This window comes from Mauremys reevesii, linkage group 13, assembly GCF_016161935.1.
Source record: "Mauremys reevesii isolate NIE-2019 linkage group 13, ASM1616193v1, whole genome shotgun sequence".
In the NCBI taxonomy this organism is placed as follows: domain Eukaryota; kingdom Metazoa; phylum Chordata; order Testudines; family Geoemydidae; genus Mauremys; species Mauremys reevesii.
This window is the reverse complement of record NC_052635.1, coordinates 10,662,245-10,682,890: the sequence shown is the minus strand read 5'-3', so window position 1 is coordinate 10,682,890 and position 20,646 is coordinate 10,662,245. Positions and strand designations below refer to the sequence as shown.

Sequence of the window (20,646 nt, the reverse complement as noted above, 5' to 3'; positions counted from 1 at the left end):
CTTCAGGAAATCAATCATTTCTACATTATCTTCAGCTTAACTATCTGTGTTATAATGGAAGAACAGCTAATTACCTTATGTGAATGAATGTAACTAGTTTACTGTGTATGCACAGGAAACAGAAGATTATCTTCAAAGCAAAGTACAAGAGGCCATCTGCATTGGGGGAAGGGCCTTCTGTGACAATTTCTGTGAGGTAGGCTTGTCAGCCTGGTAGAATAGCTATAAAAGAGAAGGCTCCGGCTTGATCCTATCATCTCTAGTCTGCTTAAATGTTGAACAGGGACAGTGTAAGCTATAGGACAGCGATCTTCCAAATAATCATTTGGAAGAACCTGGAAAATGCCTGGAAAAACAGACTTTACATCTAAGCTGCCTTTGGATACTGATCTGTTGGGATGATTCCAGAGAGACTTTTACAAACCAGCAGTTTATTCCATCACTGTTGTGATCCTGAATTATGAACATTGAAAGTCCCTTGTCTGGATATGGATCTTTTAACCATTTGTAACTCTCTTTTAACAATAAATCTTAGATTTTAGTTATTAAGGATTGGCTGACAGTGTGATATTTGGGGAAGACCTGAGGATAAGTATCTGGTCCTTTATGATCAGTGAAACCCACATATGGTGAATCAGATTTCCAGTAACCCTCACTATATTAGACATAGAATATCGGGTTGGAAAGGACCTCAGGAGGTCATCTAGTCCAACCCCTGGCTCAAAGCAGGACCAATCCCCAGACAGATTTTTATCCCAGTTCCCTAAATTGCCCCTTCAAGTATTGAACTTACAATCTTGGGTTTAGCAGGCCAACGCTCAAACCACTGAGCTACCCCTCCCCCCTCTTCCAAGACGTGGACGTTTAGATGGGAGCCAAGGTATGGAATGCCAAAAGGGGACCGTGATTGGCATCTTGTTAACTAGGTGGAAGCTCTTTTGTTGTTGACTTGGTGAATCTAATGATAGAATAAGCCATCAGTTTGGGGGTTGTCTCCCTCTACTTCTTGCAGTCTGCCCGCAGTGTGGTCACCGCATTGTTGTGTAAACCTCTCTCTCACGGAAGCAGAGGGATGTTAGTCACCTTGAGATCCCAGCTGCTGTCCTGGAAGAGTTTTTCATGCATTTGCATTGAGTGTCAGATCTGATGTAAGCAGGGAAGTCAGCTCAAGGAAGAGTACGGCTATACTCACTGTGCTATGAACTGTCTCTTGATAGGCAGTCAGCAGCTGGGTGCTTGCCTGCAAGGCCCTCTCTCTCTCCCACTCCTTCCCTGAACTGAACCACGTCCTTAGGAGCTGTTGGTAGAGCAGGAGAATGGACAGAGTTAGTACCAGAAAATCCCTCCCAAAAGTTCCTCTTAAACAGGTTTAATTGTCACTAAAATCCCTCTCCAAAGCATCTGACCTCCATGTAGCAAAGGAATTACACGTATATCTAAGGGGCTCTTCCATTAGACAAGTCCCAGGGACCAGATTCACCTCTGGTGTACTGTAGCTCGATTGAAGCCAAAGGAGTTACATGAGAGATGAATCTGGGCCCGTGTATGTGACGTCTGCTGTAGACTGTCTGATGGGAGCTGTCTAGCACATCGCATGCTGTTTGATGTCTGCTGCTGTGGTCTGTTTCCTGGGCACCTTCTCCCACATTGAGTGGCAAATGACAGAAAGGAGCATTTCTTTTATTAATTTGAATAAGAGCAGAGAAGTCCCCAGCTGGGCTCCATTTATAACTGCATTTTTATACTGAAGGTGCATCAAACTCCCACCTCTCAGCTCTTCACGATATTCTGTTCATGTCTGAGGAACAGGAAGTCTCCTCTGAATGAGTTTCCATACACAGGGCTTAACTCAATATTCATGAATTCCTCTTAGAAGAACTGATCAGTTTCAACTGGTTCTCTTGGATTTGGCTACTGCAGTGGTGATTTTCTTGCTGCTCCAAGTAGTGTCAACGACATTGTAAGAACTTGGTCTCAAGCCAGCCCTGGCAGAAAATGGCATAGCTTCCGTGGATTTCAATGGGGCACATGCCCACTTATCCCAGGAAGAATTTGGTGCTTTCTCCCTAAAATTCACTCCATTGTGGAAAATTCCTCCACAACTGAAGCTTGACCCCCCTAAATCTCTGACTCTTCCCTGCTGTAACACAAGAAACAATCTCCACCACAGTTCAATGGTCTACTCACTTCAAACATTTCCTGGAACCAGTCTGTGGTTGGTTCTTCCTCCAGCAAAGTCTCCATTAGCTTGCCAAGGGCTTCCAAGGACCTCACGTAGAGTGACTGAAACCAGAAGAGAAGGAGTGAGGCTCAGCACAGATCATTTGTGTGTGTGGGCTGGGGAAAGCTAACCATAACATTGCCAGGGAGGCCATGTGTGACTGCCATCACCCAATGCCTGCTGGGCAGAAATACAGTGGATGGTGCCAGAGAAGAATTGTTGTCACGTACTTGTATAAGCAGAGCATTCTTTTCTGTCTTGCCTTCCTCTTTCATCATCTCCAAGGGAGGAAGGGGAAATAAACTTTTGAAGCACTGATCCAGGAGCTCACGGTTTTCCTCCATGGTCAGAGATGGTTTGAGTTTGCTGGCAGAAGAAAGATAGAGAGAAAAGTCATGCATTAGACTCAGTACCAACTCCAAGTAAAAGAAACAGATCCAATGACTAGAGATTGTCCCAATCTAGAACCCCAAATGCGAACAAGCCTTCACTTTGCACCTCTCTTAAGTATTGGCTCATCTAGAAGTAAAGCTAAAACTTCAAGTCCCCTTTTTAGAGAAACCCACAAGCTTCCTTCCCCCTGCCAGCTAGCCAGACACCTCCCTCCCCATCTGAACTCTGCTCCATTTTACTGCATGCCCCACAACCTGCAATCTTGTGTCTTTCAAGCACAAACCCCCAAATGGACACATTCAAATCCGTAAGAATTAAAGTCCTGCTGGTGAGTAGCATGTGAGCCACAGGGCCACCCAGAGGATTCAGGGGGCCTGGGGTCTTCGGCGACGGGGAATGCCACCGAACACCCAGCACTTTGGCGGTGGGTCCCGGAGTGGAAGGACCACCCCCTCCGTCACCGAATTGCCACCAAAGACCCGGAGCAGAAGAAGCTCCGGGGGCCTGGGCCCCGTGAGAGTTTTCCAGGGCCCCCGGAGTGAAGGACCCCACTCCAGGGGCCCTGAAAACTCTCAGGGCTGGGCCCAGGGCCTGGGGCAAATTGCCCCACTTGCTCCCCCGGGAGGCCCTGGTGAGCCAAACCCTGCAGGCATTAGACTGCTCCCAACCTGACACTCATGAATTAACAAAATTAGAAGGCATCACAGTGCCAGGAAATATGGCAGAAAATAGCCTACCTCAGATGTCCAATGGCAAGAATTGCCTTGTAGCGAACTGGAGATGCCAGGGAATCCAGTGGTTCCTTTTTAATGAAGTCCTGAAATGCATGAATAGGGACATAAAAAAATGGGAAATGGATTTGAAAGGCAGAGAGGCCTTCCTCTCACACCCTGAAACAGGGCCATATGCCAGACCTGGAATAAACAGACACCGTGCCCAGCAGGCTCTCTGCCTCAGAAATGGACCATAGGGCCATCTGCAGGCTATACAGAGGACAGAAAGAGAACTCACCAGACACAAGCCATTCCTTCCAGTTACAGCCCACAATATGTCAGCATCCCTGCCAAGCTCAGAGTGGACCCAGCATTCTGGGTGCCATGCAGGTAGCTCATGAGACTGCAGTAGTACAGTCACAGCCAATGGATAAAATATCATCTCCCTGGAAAACCAGTCTCAATACATTACAGCAAACTCTCATGTACTTCAGTCCTCAAAGCTCCTAATCACTCACCAGCATGTAGCCAAGGAGCTCCAGTTTGTAAGAGAATTCGAACTCCTGGGAGCCTCTGGTCTCCAAGATGGCACAGCTAATCTCCATGACATTGTGGATGAGTGTTAATTTTAGGTACACATCCTACATAATCCAGAAGGAGAAACAAGAGGATGTGGATGAGAAACTGAGAGAAGAACTAGAGTCCAGATGGTAAAGATCAGGAATTAAATCTAGCCTCAAGGAAGGAGAGAGGTGTCCCCAGACCCCAAGAAGGTAGAGGACTCTGGCTCTGCACCCACCTCAGAAGAAGAAAAAACCCAGGTTCATCAAATAAATCCAGGCCCACTTACACCAGAGCAGCCAGAACTCCTGCTTGATGTAGCAAGGAAACCAAGCTCTGTGCAATTTAAACAAGCAACTTGTGTATAGAAAATGCAAGAGCTGAGGGCAGATTATTTAGAATGTACCTTGTTCGCAACAGTGATGCCCAGCACCTGAAAAACAAAATGCAAAACAGCTATTAGCAATGTAGATAGTCCCACATAACACACAATCTCAAAATGTCCTGGCTGGTGAATATGGAGCAGAGAGAAATCACTATTGTTAAATCTTCCAAAAGGCAGGAAAGGTATCCAGAGGGGGTGTTTTCCAGAGGCCAATATCAGGGGCCATCCTCCGTAATATTTGCATTTGTGAACTACTGGAAGATCTCAGTTTGGTTCAACTGTTTTTGGCAATGCCTAAGTGAGAGTCTCAGTTAGACAAGGCAGAACTGAATGGCAAAGTGACGTGGAGAGGTTGCACTGAGATGAGAGTCAGGACCAGCAGTCAGGCACCTGGAGAACAGAAATAACAGAGCACACAGACAAACAAGACGACAGATAAGAGATAAGGGAAGTAGTGAGTCCAAGAAACAGTGTGACAGCAAATCAACTAAATACAGGCTAGCACTAGTCTCTCTTGGGTAGTAAAAGATAGAGCTAGATACACATCCATATGAGGGGAGTTAGAGTGCTATTCTGAATAGCCTGAGTGTCACTGCATCTGAATTACTGTGTAGCTGGGGTCTACAGAATTTCAGAAGAATATAGAAAAACTAGAGAAAATACAAAGAAGAGCAACAAAAATGATACAACATGTGACAGCTCACACTCCATCCATTACAGTTTTAAATTTGAGTTATGTGACACTTATCACGCAATAGCTCTTACCTGACAACTGGCTCTGTAATGGAGAAGGATGTTCCCTGTGATGTCTGCCTCTACTCGGGAGAGAAGTTGATCTTTTGGAGCATGGACAGCCACGTTGCTGTAGGTCAGCATCAGGGTGCTGCGAGTCTTGCCTCTTTTCCCCTGGTGGTAGTCCTAGACAATCAGAAAATTCTTCTGATTCCTTTTGCTTTGGAATTCTCATCTGCTGCTGACAGAGCAATTCATCACAGCAGCAATAGCAGCTTGCACTTGCAAAGCTCTTTTCAGCCAAAGATCTCAAACCACTTACAAAAAGTATTTAAGCAATATAATAACTGTGAGGTGTGAAGATATTAGTATCTCCATCATTCCCACTAGGTAACTTTGACACAGAGAGCCTAAAATGCTGAACCTACAGCAGTGAAGTACACGGGAGCTTAGTCATTGACACTGGTAGGTACAAGATCAGGCGCTAAATGTCTTGCCTAAGGCTGCACAGTGAGTAAATGGCAGAGCCAGCAGTGGAAGCCCAGAGGCCTAGTCTCCTGCTCTAGCCTTTAGATCAGTGGTTTTCAACCAGGGCTACTTGTGTACCCCTGAGGGTCTGCATAGGTCTTCCACGGGGTTTATCAACTCATCTAGCTATTTGCCTAGTTTTACTGCAGACTACAAAGAATGCAAGTACAATATTTATATTCCAGTTGATTTATTTTATAATTATATGGTAAAATGAGAAAATAAGCAATTTTCAGTAATAATGTGCTTTTAATAATTTTTAATAATTTTATGCCTGATTTTGTAAGCAAGTAGTTTTAAGTGAGGTGAAATCTGGGGACAAATCAGACTCCTGAAAGGGGTACACTAATCTGACAGGTTGAGAACCACTGCTCTAAATCACAGGTTCCATAATTGTCATCCGTAGCCCACTGGTGGTCTACCTAAAGCAGGTTGGTTGGCCACATGTTGCTTGCAACCCTCTTCATTTCCAGCTAATAATTGGGATTAAAAACGCTAAAAATACCTTAAATGCTTTTCCATGCAAGCCACTGAGTTAGTTCCTCACATTGTGCATGGGAGGGGCGCTCAAGCCATATGACATGAGAATCCCTGCTCCAGATTGTGCTCCTCTCTGCTTAACTGCAGGCGCCGTAGAGAACGCACACTCTGGGGGACAATGCGAGCTGAGCAGAGCAGACACTACCCCGGGGCTGCTGCCCCTGCTTTAGAGGGAGAGGAAGTTGGAGAGAAGCCCCTGGATCCTTTACCTTCAGGCGGCTGATGAACCCAGAAATCTTAACCTTGCTCATTGCAGCCCCAAACTCCTGAAGTGCTCAGGTGAGGTCCAAGTGGCTCTCAGCAGAGAATGCGAGGATGGAAATGACTCCCTGTCACCCAAGAAAAATACTGGTTAGGATCTAACCCACGAGTCCATTCCTTTCAGCTGAAGCGGTGTAAAGCGCCAGTCAGGCATCAGACCCATGGGCAGCGGGGGCTGAGTGGAACAGCAATGAAGAGGATATGAAGCGAAATGGCATCTGTCCCAGGCCAGCTCAGAGCTGAGCCCCACAGGGAGCATTCAGGGATTACTTGGTAAAGTGGGGAGAGGGACAGAGTCCTCACCTGTGTCTCAGGGACATCCATATAATCTGTTGTTGTCAAAAATTTATGAAGCTGGGATTTAACGTGGCCCAGGTCCTGACAAACTGCTAAGGACGTTCCTAGCGCCTTATACAGGAAACTCTGAAAGAAAGAAACCAGCACTGAGATACCAGTAACAGAACGTGCCAGTCAGTACAGACCCAGCTCAGCAACACTCAGGAAAGAACAAGATAGCCAAGTCCAAGCACCCATACTGCAGAAACATCCCATCATCTAGCCCAGCCAGAGAACCACCAATGCAGCACAGACAAGCAGCCTGTCCAAGCAAATATTGGAAGGGCAGGGGGGCAGAAGAGCAGGGAACAAGTAAAAACAAATTTTATATGCAGAATAAAATATAAAGTAATGAAGCCTTTAGAGAAGCCTTATGCAGCCCCCCAATCAGAATTTCAAGGGAAATTAACTAGAAACTAAGCCTTAACAGAGAACAAACCTTCTCATGGGAAGGGCTGGTATAGCTGGCCATCTGCTGGTTCAACTCAAGGCTTATGTGGCTGCTCCAGGCACTGTCGTCTATCATCGCCAGAGATGTTCTTAGGAACTGAGTGTAAAAGAAGAGTTATAGCAGATGGTTAATTGCAAGAATTTGGGGGTTGTTGTGGGGGTTGTTTGTTTATTTGTTTGGTGTTTTTTTTTTCTTCCTTGTTCTCTCTTGTAAACTTTCCAATATTCAGGTGTCATGGGAAGGTTATTTCCCTGTTGAGAACTATAAACATCGACAACCCAGACTTCCTCTGCTGTTGTTCTTTAACCTTTGTCTGATGATTCCTCTCAGTCCCCAAACCCAGATGGACAGTGAATTGAGAATGAGATGGAGCCAAGAAATCTGTACATTGAGGAGTGATTTTATAGTGGATGGAGGATGGGCCTAGTAAACTTTGAACAAAGGGCCCTGGACTATGAAGGACCAGGCACCTTCTCTGAAGTGCTATGGACCCTTTATGCCACCTCCTGAGGGTCTCCAGGGTAGTGAGGTACCTCACTACCACCTTCCCCATAGCATGGAGGAAGACTTCTCTGTGCTCTGCCAGCCACAGGAAATACAAGCACGCCCTTCTCACCCCATTCAGGTTCCACTATCCTTCTACAGATAAGCAATCGGTATGGTCCAACCGCCGAGCCCTCTCTGCAGCCCCACAATGTCCAGCCCCTGTTCCACTGGACACTCACAGAATTCATAGGTTTGCTACACACCACCTTACCAGTTCCACCTCAGCGTCACCGCTCCATTTCACACACTTAGATACATTTATAGTGAAAACAAGCAGAGTTCAATTGACAAAGATCAGAGAGTTGAGAAGCAGCAAGTAAAATAAATGTAAACAAATGGTTACGTAAAAATAAAATCATAACACACTTCTAGAGCTTAAACTTAGATAACCAAACATTCCCTGTCTCACAAAGGATAGCTCCCCCAAATCTCTCTCCCAGCATGAAACACCCAGACCAAAGGTCATCATCCATTCATACGACAAGCCAGCTGGCAGTTCGTCCAATAGGTGAAGGATACCTGGTGCTGGATACCTCTGGACCTCCAGATAGGGTTCCAAGCATCCATTCTCTTCACTTGTAAACAGGGTACCCTATTCTTTGTTTGTTTTTCTTGTATCAAATCGCCTCTGAGACTTCACAATCACTTGATTAGAATTTTCCTCATTGATTAGCATCCACTTGTGAATAATTACTCAATCTACATACAGCCATTCAGGCAGATAAGCATCTCCTGCCTGAAAGAAACTTGTTTATCATTTTCTGGTGACCAGCCCCAACTCAGACCTTAAAAGCATCAATTTCAGTATGGAACCATAACACCTTATATATTATCCATCCAGTCACTGTGCAATGATTATGATGAGCCGTGTGGCACGGGTATCCAGTAAAGGCTTTACATGACACCCTTTGATTATATAGAGATCAGATCCAGGGAATCCTGGGAATTCTGTGGCCTCAGCCAGTTGGCACCCAAAGGACCCAGGGTCACACCCTCAACTCCCATTGAAGTCAGCCAGAGGTTAGTAACTCTCAGCACTTTGCTGTTTCAGGCCCGAATTTTGAACAGCAGCCAGGAAACAATAGAAACCTCACAAGAAAACCTAATCTTATTTGATTTTTTAGCCCAAAGAATTTCAAAGGAGGCTGGATCTGGAATGGGGAACTCTAGAGTGTAATCCAACCCCAAATGGAACTGCAAACCTTCTGCGGCATATTTGTCACTAGATCCCTTCCTTTCATTTTCAGCACTAGCCATCAAAATGTTCCTTGTCTGGATTTACACAAGGTTGCAAAGAGCTCTTTCTGAGCAGAAAGGCTTCTCCCTGAGATACAGTCACCAAACCCTGTCTTGTCTCTTTTCCTTTTGGGGTTTCTCACAGCAAATTTTCTTTTGAGTGGCAAAGAGAAAAAAATCCTTTCGATGTCCCCAGTGGTGCATTAGCACCATGAGCATGCTGGTTTTCTGTTGTTGTGTGTTGTTCCCAGTAGTTGAACAATGGTAAGTCCATTTCACAAAACAAGTGGAATTTTTTGTTTTCTTGATTTTTCAACACACACATGAAAAGTGAAAGAAACAAAATATTTTGCTTTTCAAAATCAAAATGACCATTATTCAGTTCTTTGTTTTCCCCTTTCCTTCCCTTTATCCCTCGTTCCCAGGCCTTTCCTCCCCTCTTCCACTTTGTGACTGAAAAGCCGGGGAGGGTTAGGGGCAGGGGAAGGAGACAAACAGGAAAGCAATGAAAAACCCAAAATCAACTTCAGTTTAAAAAAACTGAACATTTTCCGGTTGGGTTGGGTTGTTTTGTTTTGTGAAAAAAAAAATTGAAAATGTCCCATGAAAATAAAAAAGGCCAGTTTTCACTGAACAAAATGAAATGGTTTGACCATCTCTGCTTATAATGAATAGTTTATCATTAATATTTTCCCCAGCTGATACATTTGGAGGGGGGAGGGAGGGCTGTGACAATACAGCTGAAAGCCATCTTGTACCTGAAGCAGCATGTGCTCCCACCGCGCGTGGTCCAGGGAATTCTCTGTGTTTCCTATGAAGCAGGAGGCAAAACATGATGTCAGCTAGGTTAGCAAGAAGACTCGTCCCAGGAATCTCCTTTGCAATCAGTCCTTCAAAAACCCCTGCTCTGCCAAGCTGTAACATACCTGGGCTTTCAAAGCTAAATGGGACCTACGCCAACATTCTTTCTGGACCAACAGAAAGTATCATATTATGTACCCTGCTGGCATTTTTATTCAGGGTCAGTCAACCCACCAGGAGTGAGATGCTGAGCACTCCCAATTCCTTTTGACTTTAATGGGAGCTGAGGGTACTTAACATCTCAGAAAACGGTTCAGCACATCAGAAGACTGGGTTTAATGTGAATACAAACTTTTCCTGCATAATAAGAGATTCTGGACTTGATCCTAACTTGATGTAAATCGGTGTAGCTTCACTGAAGTCAATGGAATTATACTGATTTACATCAGCTGAGAATCTGGCCCTGTTTCTGAATGTCCAGCTCTAACCTACCCTTCTTTAATGTCGGCACAAGGCAGTACTGGGGACTCTGTACAGCAACAACAACTAGGGAAGATACAGCTCATTTTTTAAATCTTTTTTTGACTATCCAACCCACTTGAACTTTGTGGGGTCTGACCTTCATCAGAAACCTATCGGGTTTGTGCTCCACGTAGGGTCTGTCATACTCCACAGAGACTACAATGGCACAGCCACGTCATTGGAGCTTTGCTGGCATAACCCCATAGTGTAGACGCAGCCTACACTGACTGAGGAGGTCAATAGATTCATACCACTGTAAAATTGCTGAAAGACATTATTAGGCCCACAATACCTAGAGTCTACATGGGCACTCACTTGGCCAACCTAGTTTTTATGGCTTAGGTTTCCTTACAGAAAGAAAAACTCTGGGTTTTTTAATTGAATCACCCTTGAAAGTAAACATGGGGTTTAATTTTCAGAAACATTCAGTTTGCAAAATCAGACTATATATGGAACCCCAAAATATTTCACTAACCTCCAGCTTCACGTGTAATTCACCTTCCCAAACATTAACCTAGCAAAGGTGTGGGGGGAACTGCTGTAAAATTTCCATTCAGCTGAAACCTTCCTGGCCTGATTCTGCCCGGATTGAATTGGCTTCAGTGGTTTAACTCTAGATTTACCCCAGTGGTTCACAGTTATCCAGATGAAGGAAAAGTGAGGGCCTAGAAGCCCAATTTCAATTCCCCGCTCTTCCCACATACTGCAACAGGAATGGCACAACACATGTCGATACGAAGCTGCATTTTCTGGCTTCCCTTCTATGCTCCATGGACCGCACTCCTCCTAACTAGCACTTTACCTTCAATGTACTGCACCAGAGATGGGATCTTTACTACCCACGTCTCACCCACTGCTGCATGGATATTTTGGTGCAGGGCCTGTAGTAACTGCAAGGCAGCACATCCGTGTCCTTCTCCTGCATAAGGGGACGAGGCTACTACCTGTCAGTGAGACAGAAAGAACAGGCTAAGTTTGGTCAGCACAATACCAGTTTGTTCCTGAAGGAGGGAATAGTTCAGACTCTCTCACTGTGGAGACCATACAATAGAGTTGTTGATTCTACTGCAGTGCCTTCCTGAAGAAGAAAGCATTCTAGTTAGTACGAAGATACAGAACAGTGGGTCTCAGGAGAGGGCAGAGACAGAGAGATCCAATCATACACATTCCTCAGCCTGTCTACAAGCATCTAGCTAGAAAACCCATTTTTATAGTTAACTGTCCCACTTCACATTCCGCAGAAAACCTATTCTCATGGTCTACTCACCAGAAGTCGTGCCAGCAGCCCCTGGGGTGTAGGGAGTTTCACTAGGGAAAGAAAGAGAATATCATTAATTCTGCCAGACTTTCAGAGAGTCCTGCTGATGTTATTCACCTAGCCATTTCCAACATGTCCACCAATGTTGAATGCAGCTGATCATAATTTGCATTTCCATAGTGCTTTCAGTCTGAGCTTCTCAAAATGCTTGACAGACATGAATGAATTCCATCTCACAGCACCTCTATGAGGTTGGCATTAATTACTCCTTCATTTCACAAGTGGGGAAGCTGAGAGAGAAAGATCAGGTGATTTCCCAAGGTCACATCAGAATTTTGGTGGCAAGCTGGGAACAGAACCCACATTTCCTAGCTCCCTCCCATGGCCATGTTGTAATCACAAGACCATCCCTCATTTTAGCCTTCTCATTGCAGATGAGAGAACTGGAGCAGACTGAACCTGTTCATTGCATAGTGTGCCTGGAGAGCATAAATGAAAGAGTTCCTGTTATAAACCTGGTCCACCGTAGTCGAGGGAAGCAGCTTCTTCTCCTTCCTGCTGCTTTTTCTCAGCCAGCTCCCTAAGGCATCTGCAGAGAGGCTTCAAAGTACCAGTGTACTGAGCTGGCACCACATATTCGAGAAGCCTTGGCCATAACACCTGCAGAGAAGAGCAAGACTGTTCAGTACGCAGCTATTTCCATTCCCCCACCTCCAGTATCCTGCTGTCGGAATCCCTCCTCTCATGTAGCTTCTCCTTTATTCATCACTGACCCTTCCCTTACCTATCACCTCATCTCTCTCTCCCCATCATCTCACTCCACCTGTCCAATGCCCTCACTCTGTCTTTTAAATACTCTGCCTTCTTTGGTGAGCAATTTGGCTCTCACCCAGAGATGAATCCTCTTCCCTGCATTAGAGCATTATGGAGCTATTTAGATGGCACCATCGACTCACCCAGAACTTTACAGACCTATAGAAGGCACAGTCCCAGCCCCAGCATTTGTTCAAATCCAGGATCACCAAATCTAAATGTCAGAAGTATTCATGGGGGACCTAAGGGGCAGTTGCACTCAGACAGTGGAAAGAATGAAGAGAAGATCTCTGCAACATGATTCCTTCCAGTTCAGTTGCTTTCTATCTTTCTCTAATGTGAGCCACTTACTCCGTGATGAAGGGGTCACATCCCTGACATGAATTTGACATGCTGTTCCTCCATTATGCTGACTGTGCAAAAGCTTCCTTGTGGGGAGGTACAAGGAAAGTAAGGAAGAACGTCCCTATTTCAAAAAGCAGTAGCAACAGGTCACTTACTTGGGTCATTCCAGTGACTGAGGTGTCCAGACATTGCAGGATGTCAGTGCACAGGATTTGGATAGTGTTTTCTTCCGGAATAGCCTGGGTGAGAAGTGTGGTACCCTGCTGTGAGACAGCTCTATAGAACTTATTAGCTAGTAGCAAGACACTGGCTAGAGAATCAGTGTCCTTCTCTTACAAAGCCATCTTGAACATTGACCTATGCCTGCTTTTATATTGCACTGGAAGTGCACAAACATCTGAAGGGAAGAGAATAACAGAAACTCCTAACTGGTGGGTCAGATCCCAGGCTTAGGAAAACCCTAAAGTGAAGGGAATGATTCACTGAACACAAAAGAGTTTCAACAGGGTTAATTTTCTTTACATTTGAAAACTGTTTCATCTTTTATCTCAGAGGAAAAGCATTCAGACTATGCAGAACCAGGGGGATCCACTCTATTTGTTTTGATGCCCCAACCAGCTTGGTCATTTCGTGTGTAGTGAGCGTGATTCTATCAACAGGCCTAATTCTGCTCTTACTTACTCTGGAGTAAATATTGATTGACTCTACTGATTTCAGTGTAAAGGAGAGCAAATCTGGCCCGAGGAGAACAAGCAGCCTTCCTTAAGGGGTGTGTGTGTGTGTGTGTGTGTGTGTGTGTGTGTGTGTGTGTGTGTGTGTGTGAGAGAGAGAGAAAAGGCCCTTGGAGAGTATTGCCACAAGCTCCAACTTTGTAGAAAAGGGGCCAGGCAGAGCTAAGATCTTCAACAACTTACTGTAAAGTTGAACTGTTTATGTTAATACAGATCATGGATCCAATCCTTACCAGTTTGCTGGTGGACACACTGAACTCCCTGAAAACATGTGCTACCATATCCCATGCTGCACAGTTCTCCACACTTTCTGAGCTGAGCAGCCTCCGGATGAAATGAAGAACTGCCTTCCTCACCTGAAAGGGTAGAGATGTCACACATGAGTTATTGTTATCCCTTCTGCCTGAGATAGGAGATACGATATGAGAGTCCTTATGCTTTTGATTTGATCTCCTTGGCTTATAAACATGGATCCATTTAACACAGGCAGGAGAATGACATGCCTTCTCTAGTCTGCAGTCTCTCCTCTGGATCTGAATGAAAGCTCCACCCAGATGTCCATTCATCCCATATCATTGAAAAAAATTGAAATATTTCACTGCTCCACACACAATCTTACCGTAGCATTCTGATCACTGAAAGTGGATTTCACTGCCTTCACAATCAGCAACTTTTTCAGTCTTGTCTCGGGCACTGAAAGATAAGGAGAGGTGTACAGTACTTCTTTGTTCCACACACTCACTTTCCACATTGGAATGAATCTGGATTTCAAAAGGCCCTATTTAAGAATAGTCCCAAGCTTCTCTCATACACTGAATCAATGGGGAAAACATAGGACCAGACTCTGGTCTCAGTTACACTAGTGTAAATCTAAAGTAATTCCAGTTCTATAAATAGTGCCATCATACTGCCATGATGGAAATAGTATAAAAGAATTAGATAGACTGAGGTCAATCTGTGTTTACACAGTATAACAACACAGAATCTAGTCTATAGTGCCTAATACTGACGATTATCGAGTCGGGGTATTATTTTATTTTTGATTATTGTTAATGTGCATTAGCCCCAAGTCAACTTCTGTATCTGAAGTTGAAAATATCTTGGGCTACATTCAGCACTTAGTTGAACCTGTTGATTTCTAGGTGGCCATAGGGGGTAACTTAGGCAGCATTTGATCCCTTAGTGGATATCCAGACCACTGGTGACTGTGTGTTATAGAGATTCTGTGTCCCATTTGCAGAGGCGATGAGTCTGTTACAGCCCTGACATGCCTACAAAACCTTGGTTCTTTAGCTCAATCTATAGTAGCTCATGCTTTTAGCTCTGGATCAGGGCTGGCTTTAGGCCGATTCCCCTGATTCTCCCGAATCAGGCTCCGTGCCTGAGAGGGCCCCGCACATAACAGGACCCCGTGCCCAGTGGCCTTTTAAATTTTTACTCACCCGCAGCACTCTGGGTCGGCGGCACTTCAGCGGCGGGTCCTTCACTCGCTTTGGGTGTTCGGCGGCACGTGAAGGACCCGCTGCTGAAGTTCCACCAAGACTCTGAGCGAGTGAAGGACCCGCTGCCAAGTGCAGCCAAAGTCTCAGGGCACCGCCCGGTGAGTACAAGCCCCACAAATCAGGCCCGCACTTCCTAAAGCCAGCCCTGCCCTGACGTCCCCAACTCAACCTCAGCATGTCGGCCAAGAGGGCAGCTGGCACAGTTGCTCCTGTGTTACTTACAGTCAGCACCAACAATAGCTCTGAGCAGATTCAGAGATGCCACACGAACAGCCTCATTCTCAATCTTCAGTTGAGAGTGCAGAAAGGCTATCAGATCATCAGGAGAAGAACGGGCTGCAAGGCAAGAAATCACGTCCTCACTGACAACAGAACTCTTATTCTTACCATACCTTACAAAGGAAGTTACAAGGAAACCACTGTGTAACTCAGAGTCTCTTCCCCTTACCTAGCTGAACTATACAATAGACCAGCTCTGTGTGATTTTCCATGCTGAGCAGCTTAGCTTGAGAACAGAGCTGTGGGAAGAAGGGAAATGGTCAAAGAAAAACTAATCAGAAGCAATTGAAAAGAAAATGTTCAATTAATTTCTAAGCTTCCACTTCCTACATGTCCAACTAGAGGTCTGAACCCCAGGTGGATGGTACTGAATGCACAGCAAGAATCAAACACAATGTCCAATACATTAGATGAGAGAAGCTTAAGTGTTTTGAACAGCAGAGCTCATCGAATCAAGACACAGCCACAGTGTTTACTGTACAACTCTGACTCCCCCTGATAATCGGCTTATGGTAAAATTGCTTTACAAACTGAGCTGGATATTAGCTAAGAAAATGAGACCTCTACCTGCTTACTCTTGAGCCTGCAGAAATCAGTAAGGCATGAGGCGGTCCCCAGGCTCTGCACTATCATTCCATATATTTTGATTGTTAATATGCTTCAGATCTGCTGTGCCTAAGCTCAAGGGATCCAAGCAAAACCACCTCTCACCTGGTTGTGCAGAGCACTGCAGATGGCTTGAAACTTCGTCTTAGGGAGAGGGATCTTATATTCACCCGAGACCTCCAAGAGCTGGCTCAGACTCTGCAACAGAGGATGAAAGTCAGATGGTGGCACACACAGGAGCAATATGTAGTGACTGAAGCAGATTCAGGGGATTCGTGGATTCCAAGGCCGGAACAGATTATTGCCATCATCTTGTCTGACCTCCGGTATAACACAGGCCACAGACCTTGCCCAGAATAATTCCCAGAGCAGAGCTTTTAGAAAAATATCCCAATCTCAATTTAAAAACTATCAGTGAGGGAGAATCTGCCTCGGCCCTTGGTAAATGGTTCTAATGGTTAATTATCTCGCCATTAAAAATGGACGCTGTATTTCCAATCTGAATGTGTCTTGCTTCAGTTTCTAGCCATTGGATCAAGTTACACCTTTCTCTGCTAGACTGAAGAGCCCGTTATAAAACATGACTCCCTCATGTAAGATATTATAGACTGTCATGAAGTCACCCTGTCACAGGATAGGTCCACCCCGTCAGGTGGTACCAGGTTGTGGAGGAACTGAAGTAGATCTTGGGCGGCCCAGCTAGCCTAGTCTCCCTAGCCACCGCAGCAGTCCTGGCTCCTAGGGCAGCATAGCCTAATGGTTGGGATCAGCGCAGCAGCCCTTCGGTGAGGGTTCACGGCCCAACAGCCTGAGTCAATAGCGGTCCCCTTCTAGGTATGGTAGTGCGGCCTAGTGGCCAAAGTCATTAGAACCACCTTTTGTGGCAGGGAAGTGTTGCCTAGTGACCAGCCCTTCTCCACTGGCTCCTACCTATTCCAAAGGTCCCAGCACAGGGGCCTGTCTTGCTGCAGAGGTATCTGCCACCAAATCAGCGGGGATCCTTCCAAAACATGCCAAGTCAAAACCCAGTGCCTCAACTGGATCAGTGCTTAGTCTACCTAGGCTACTTCCCACTCAGGGATTCTGTGGTCTCTCCTCCATCTCTGGCATTGGGTGGCTGGGGGTCGTTGGTTGCAGCCACAGTCCGGCTGGCCTCTGAATCCTGGAGCACTGGCAGTCTCTCTGCAGGAGCCTGCAATGCACCTCTGCTCCTTCGGCAGCCATCCCAGACTGAGCTGAGTGGTTCTCTTTTATATCCTGGTTCCAGCTGAAGCATGCCCAGCAGAGATGAGGGGCCATGGCCTCCTCGGCCCACAAAGTAGGATTAACCCCTGCTGAACCAATGTGGGGTAGGTAAACCCCATCACACACCCTTTTACTTTCCGTTTGTTAAACTAAATAGATTGAGTTCCTTGATTCTACCACTGTAAGGCATGTTTTCTAATCCTTTAATCACTGTGGCTCTTCTCTCAATCTCCTCCAATTTATCAACACCCTTTTGAGTTGTGGGCACTAGAACTGGACAAAGTATTCCAACAGTAGTCACCCAAGTGCCAGATTTAGAAGTAAAACAACCACTGAACTCCTCCTTGAGATTCCCCTTTTCATGCTTTTCAGCTTTTTTGGACACAGCTTGAGATCGTGTTCAGCTGATTATTCATCATGATCCCCACAATCTTTTTCAGAGTCACTGCTTCCCAGGACAGCATCCCCCATCATGTATGTATGGCCTAAATTCTTTGCGCCTAGATGCTCACATTTACATTCAGCCATATTTAAATGCACCTTTGTTTGCACCCAGTTTACCAAGTGATCTAGATCTCTCTGAATCTGTCCTCTCCATTTTTTACCACTTCCCAATTTTCATCTCATCTGCCAACTTTAGCAGGGAAGATTTTATGTCCTCTGCCAGGTTATTGATAAAAAAGGTGAAAATCGAATTCCTTCCTGCATCTAAACACTTTTCTCCTTTGCTGCTTCAAGTTTCCAGAATGTCTCTGATGCCATCTACAGATTTTACTATATTGAAGCAGTTCTGTAGTGCCCTGATGCTATCAAACAAGTCCATGATGCATTGGTTCCCTCCAAATCATGGGTATTTCAACCCCAAAAGTGACCACATACTCTGTACCAGAAAGCTTCAACCAACAGAGATGGTGAGTAAATATCACTACCAAGAAGTTGTAAATGAACTCACGAGACAGCTATAACTGTGTAGCCCCACTGAAGACAGAATATGGCCCCTTACTTCTTGCTTATGTGGTACTCAGGGTCGATGAAATAGAGAGACAACGGGAGTGAGACAATATCTTTAATTAGATTATCTCACCCACCTTGGCATTCTAATATCTTGGGACCAACATGGCTACAACAGCACTGCACAGAACGGGAGATGAAATAGACAGGCAATGCTTTTAGATCCATCTAGTTCCATAATCCAAAGCAATGACTCTCAAGCCTCCTTAGTATTAATTTTCAACCAATGACAGTTGTCTTGGTACTGACCAGAGACAACATATGGCAGCCCCTGCTCTGAGGAGCTTATGAACTAAAACAGAGACGCAGAGTTGACAGGATGTACTGGGAAATCTCAAGGAGGGAGGATCTTTTGGAGTGGGGGGATAGGTGTTTTGTTTTCTATCTCCTTATCATCCTCCCCAGGAAACAGAGGATGCTTTTCATAAGAGGCATTTACCTACAGATCTTGTTGCCTGGCTCACCACGTGTACAAACCCAGAGCTTGTGTGGATATTTATTTTCTAACAAGTCACTGTCTCAACCAGGAAACCCCACTGGCAGCAAATTCCTCATGCAGTTCATATATGCAGACACATAGACAGTTACCTTAAGGAGCGGTACTCACCTTGGTGATGTGAAAAACATCAGTGTTCTCCTTATATTGCTCAAGGAGCCATGAGATCGGTTTAAATAGCTGATCTTGATGGCCTTCTTTGTGTAGCAGGAGGCTCATCATGGGACCAAGGGCTTTGATGATAGCCTGCTTGAGCTGCATAGATGAGACACAGAATTTATGTTCCTATGAATTCATTCAATATCATTCAATGGGCACACCTTTTCTACTTCCAATGAGTGCACCTTCCTTGTTCCACTGTCGGAATGGGCCTATCAATATTTCCTGGTAAGAACCAGGACTCGTAGGGTTGGTTTTCAGGATTATATCCTAATGCACCTCACAACTATACCAGGTAAAATATTCCCCAGATTAGTATGCATTCTAGGCCAACTCATCCCTGCTGGAACTCCACTGGGGCTGAATGGAGGAATTAATTTAGCCCACTATCCCGCTGCTCATCTGCACGTTAGGTGCATAAAACTAGAATCCATGTACACTGCGTACAGACAGAATTTCCACGTTGTGGTGACATTATAAATGTTTGGATTTTAGATGTTTTACATGACACTCTGTTCCATCCAAAAGGACCTACCATTAAATGTCATCATCACAATGAGTGCCAGACACATAGAATTTAATGTTACAATTTCTGCTAAAGGTTTAGAAAGCCAGCAATTCTCACCTCCGGCTCCTCACAGGTCAGCCAGTTGCTGGTCACATGAGCATAAATAGGAAGAATTGGATCGCAGAATTGCGATGCATCCATTCTATGGAATGAGCACTTTTCCCAGTTGGTGAAATAGAAATTTACTGCTCTTGACCATTTTTCCAGAACTGCATGGAAGGAGAGAAGACAGGCAATGTGAAAAGGACATATTGGTAACAAGGAGAAGTTGCTTTATCAGTGAACACACCCAGGCCTAAAGTTTACTACAATTCCATGGCAGCTACTGCTTAGTTCAGGAATAGACGCTGAAATCCAACATCAATTTTGAGCTATTTCTCTTCCCCCACATTCCGTGTCTTGTTTCTCAAAAGGCTTTTTAGTTTGCAGATCTCTCAATCTTATTTCAATTACCATCATTTGAAGACAAATCTTTTCTCCCTTCCTTTTTACCTCTTAATTAGAGCTGGTTGAAAAAGCAGTTTAAATTAAATTAAAAATCTTTACGGATAGTTGTTTTTTTCTTTCAAAATTGCAAAGTGTAAAATCATTTCTATTTTTCAAATATCTGAAAAATTCAGTCACCTCTTTAGATGCTCCAAAACACTGGACGCACACTTCCTGATCAAAATTGTCATGGACATTTTTCAGGTTTGTTTTTCATCAAATTTGGGGGGGGAAATTATGGAAAATATAATTAAAAATCAAAATATTTCAGCAAGCTCTCCTGTAAATGACTCGTGTCCTCTGCAGTTATTGTTTATTTAACCCTAACACTGTATGATTTCATCCTGAGTTACAGTTTGTCTGAAAGATGTTGAGTGCCCCTAACTGCCATTGGCTTTACTGGGATTTGAACATAGTGGGGAGCACTTTGCCCTAAAGGTAGGTGTATCTAGTGTCCTTTCTAAGAGAATTAGGGCCCAATCCTGTTCTCTATGAAGTTGATGGCAAAATTCCCATTTACCTCAAAGGCACAGGATTAACCCCTTACTGAGCATCACCTGAAAAGCAAAGGAAGAGAGAAGTGGAGAGGAAGAGAAGACAGAGAAAGAGGGTGAAAGGAGATGATGATAAAGAAACTAAGGGGAGAGAATGGGTGAAGAAGTTGGAAATGGGATTTTTAAATGTACAGTATTGAAATCTGCTCCCTTCACCTCCTCCCCCAGGAGACTGCTGGCAGATGGGCAGCTTCAGCCTTTGTGTCTGTTTATTTTAAATTATATCCATGAGTCATAAAGGGCCTGAACTTACAAATGCTCAGCGCTTCCTGCAAAGTACAGAGCACTCTCAACTTCACTGAGTGCCATGGGAGCCAAGGAACACAGTACCTGGTGCAACCCAGGGCAGGGAGCACAGTGCAGGGCC

At 44.9% G+C, this 20,646-nt stretch overlaps 1 protein-coding gene across 1 annotated transcript; it reads right to left on the bottom strand.

The window, feature by feature from the left end:
• Positions 1–6,348: 6,348 nt before the first annotated feature.
• LOC120379974 (maestro heat-like repeat-containing protein family member 1) lies at positions 6,349–13,628 on the bottom strand. Its single transcript, XM_039497486.1, has 9 exons — positions 13,607–13,628; positions 12,798–12,905; positions 12,000–12,144; positions 11,494–11,534; positions 11,029–11,170; positions 9,662–9,714; positions 7,110–7,217; positions 6,638–6,757; positions 6,349–6,402 (listed from the first exon to the last, which is right to left on the bottom strand). The coding sequence occupies exons 2-9, from the start codon at positions 12,804–12,806 to the stop codon at positions 6,349–6,351; spliced, it is 672 nt and encodes a 223-aa protein (XP_039353420.1). The 5' UTR covers positions 12,807–12,905; positions 13,607–13,628.
• Between the last annotated feature and the right edge of the window lie 7,018 nt (positions 13,629–20,646).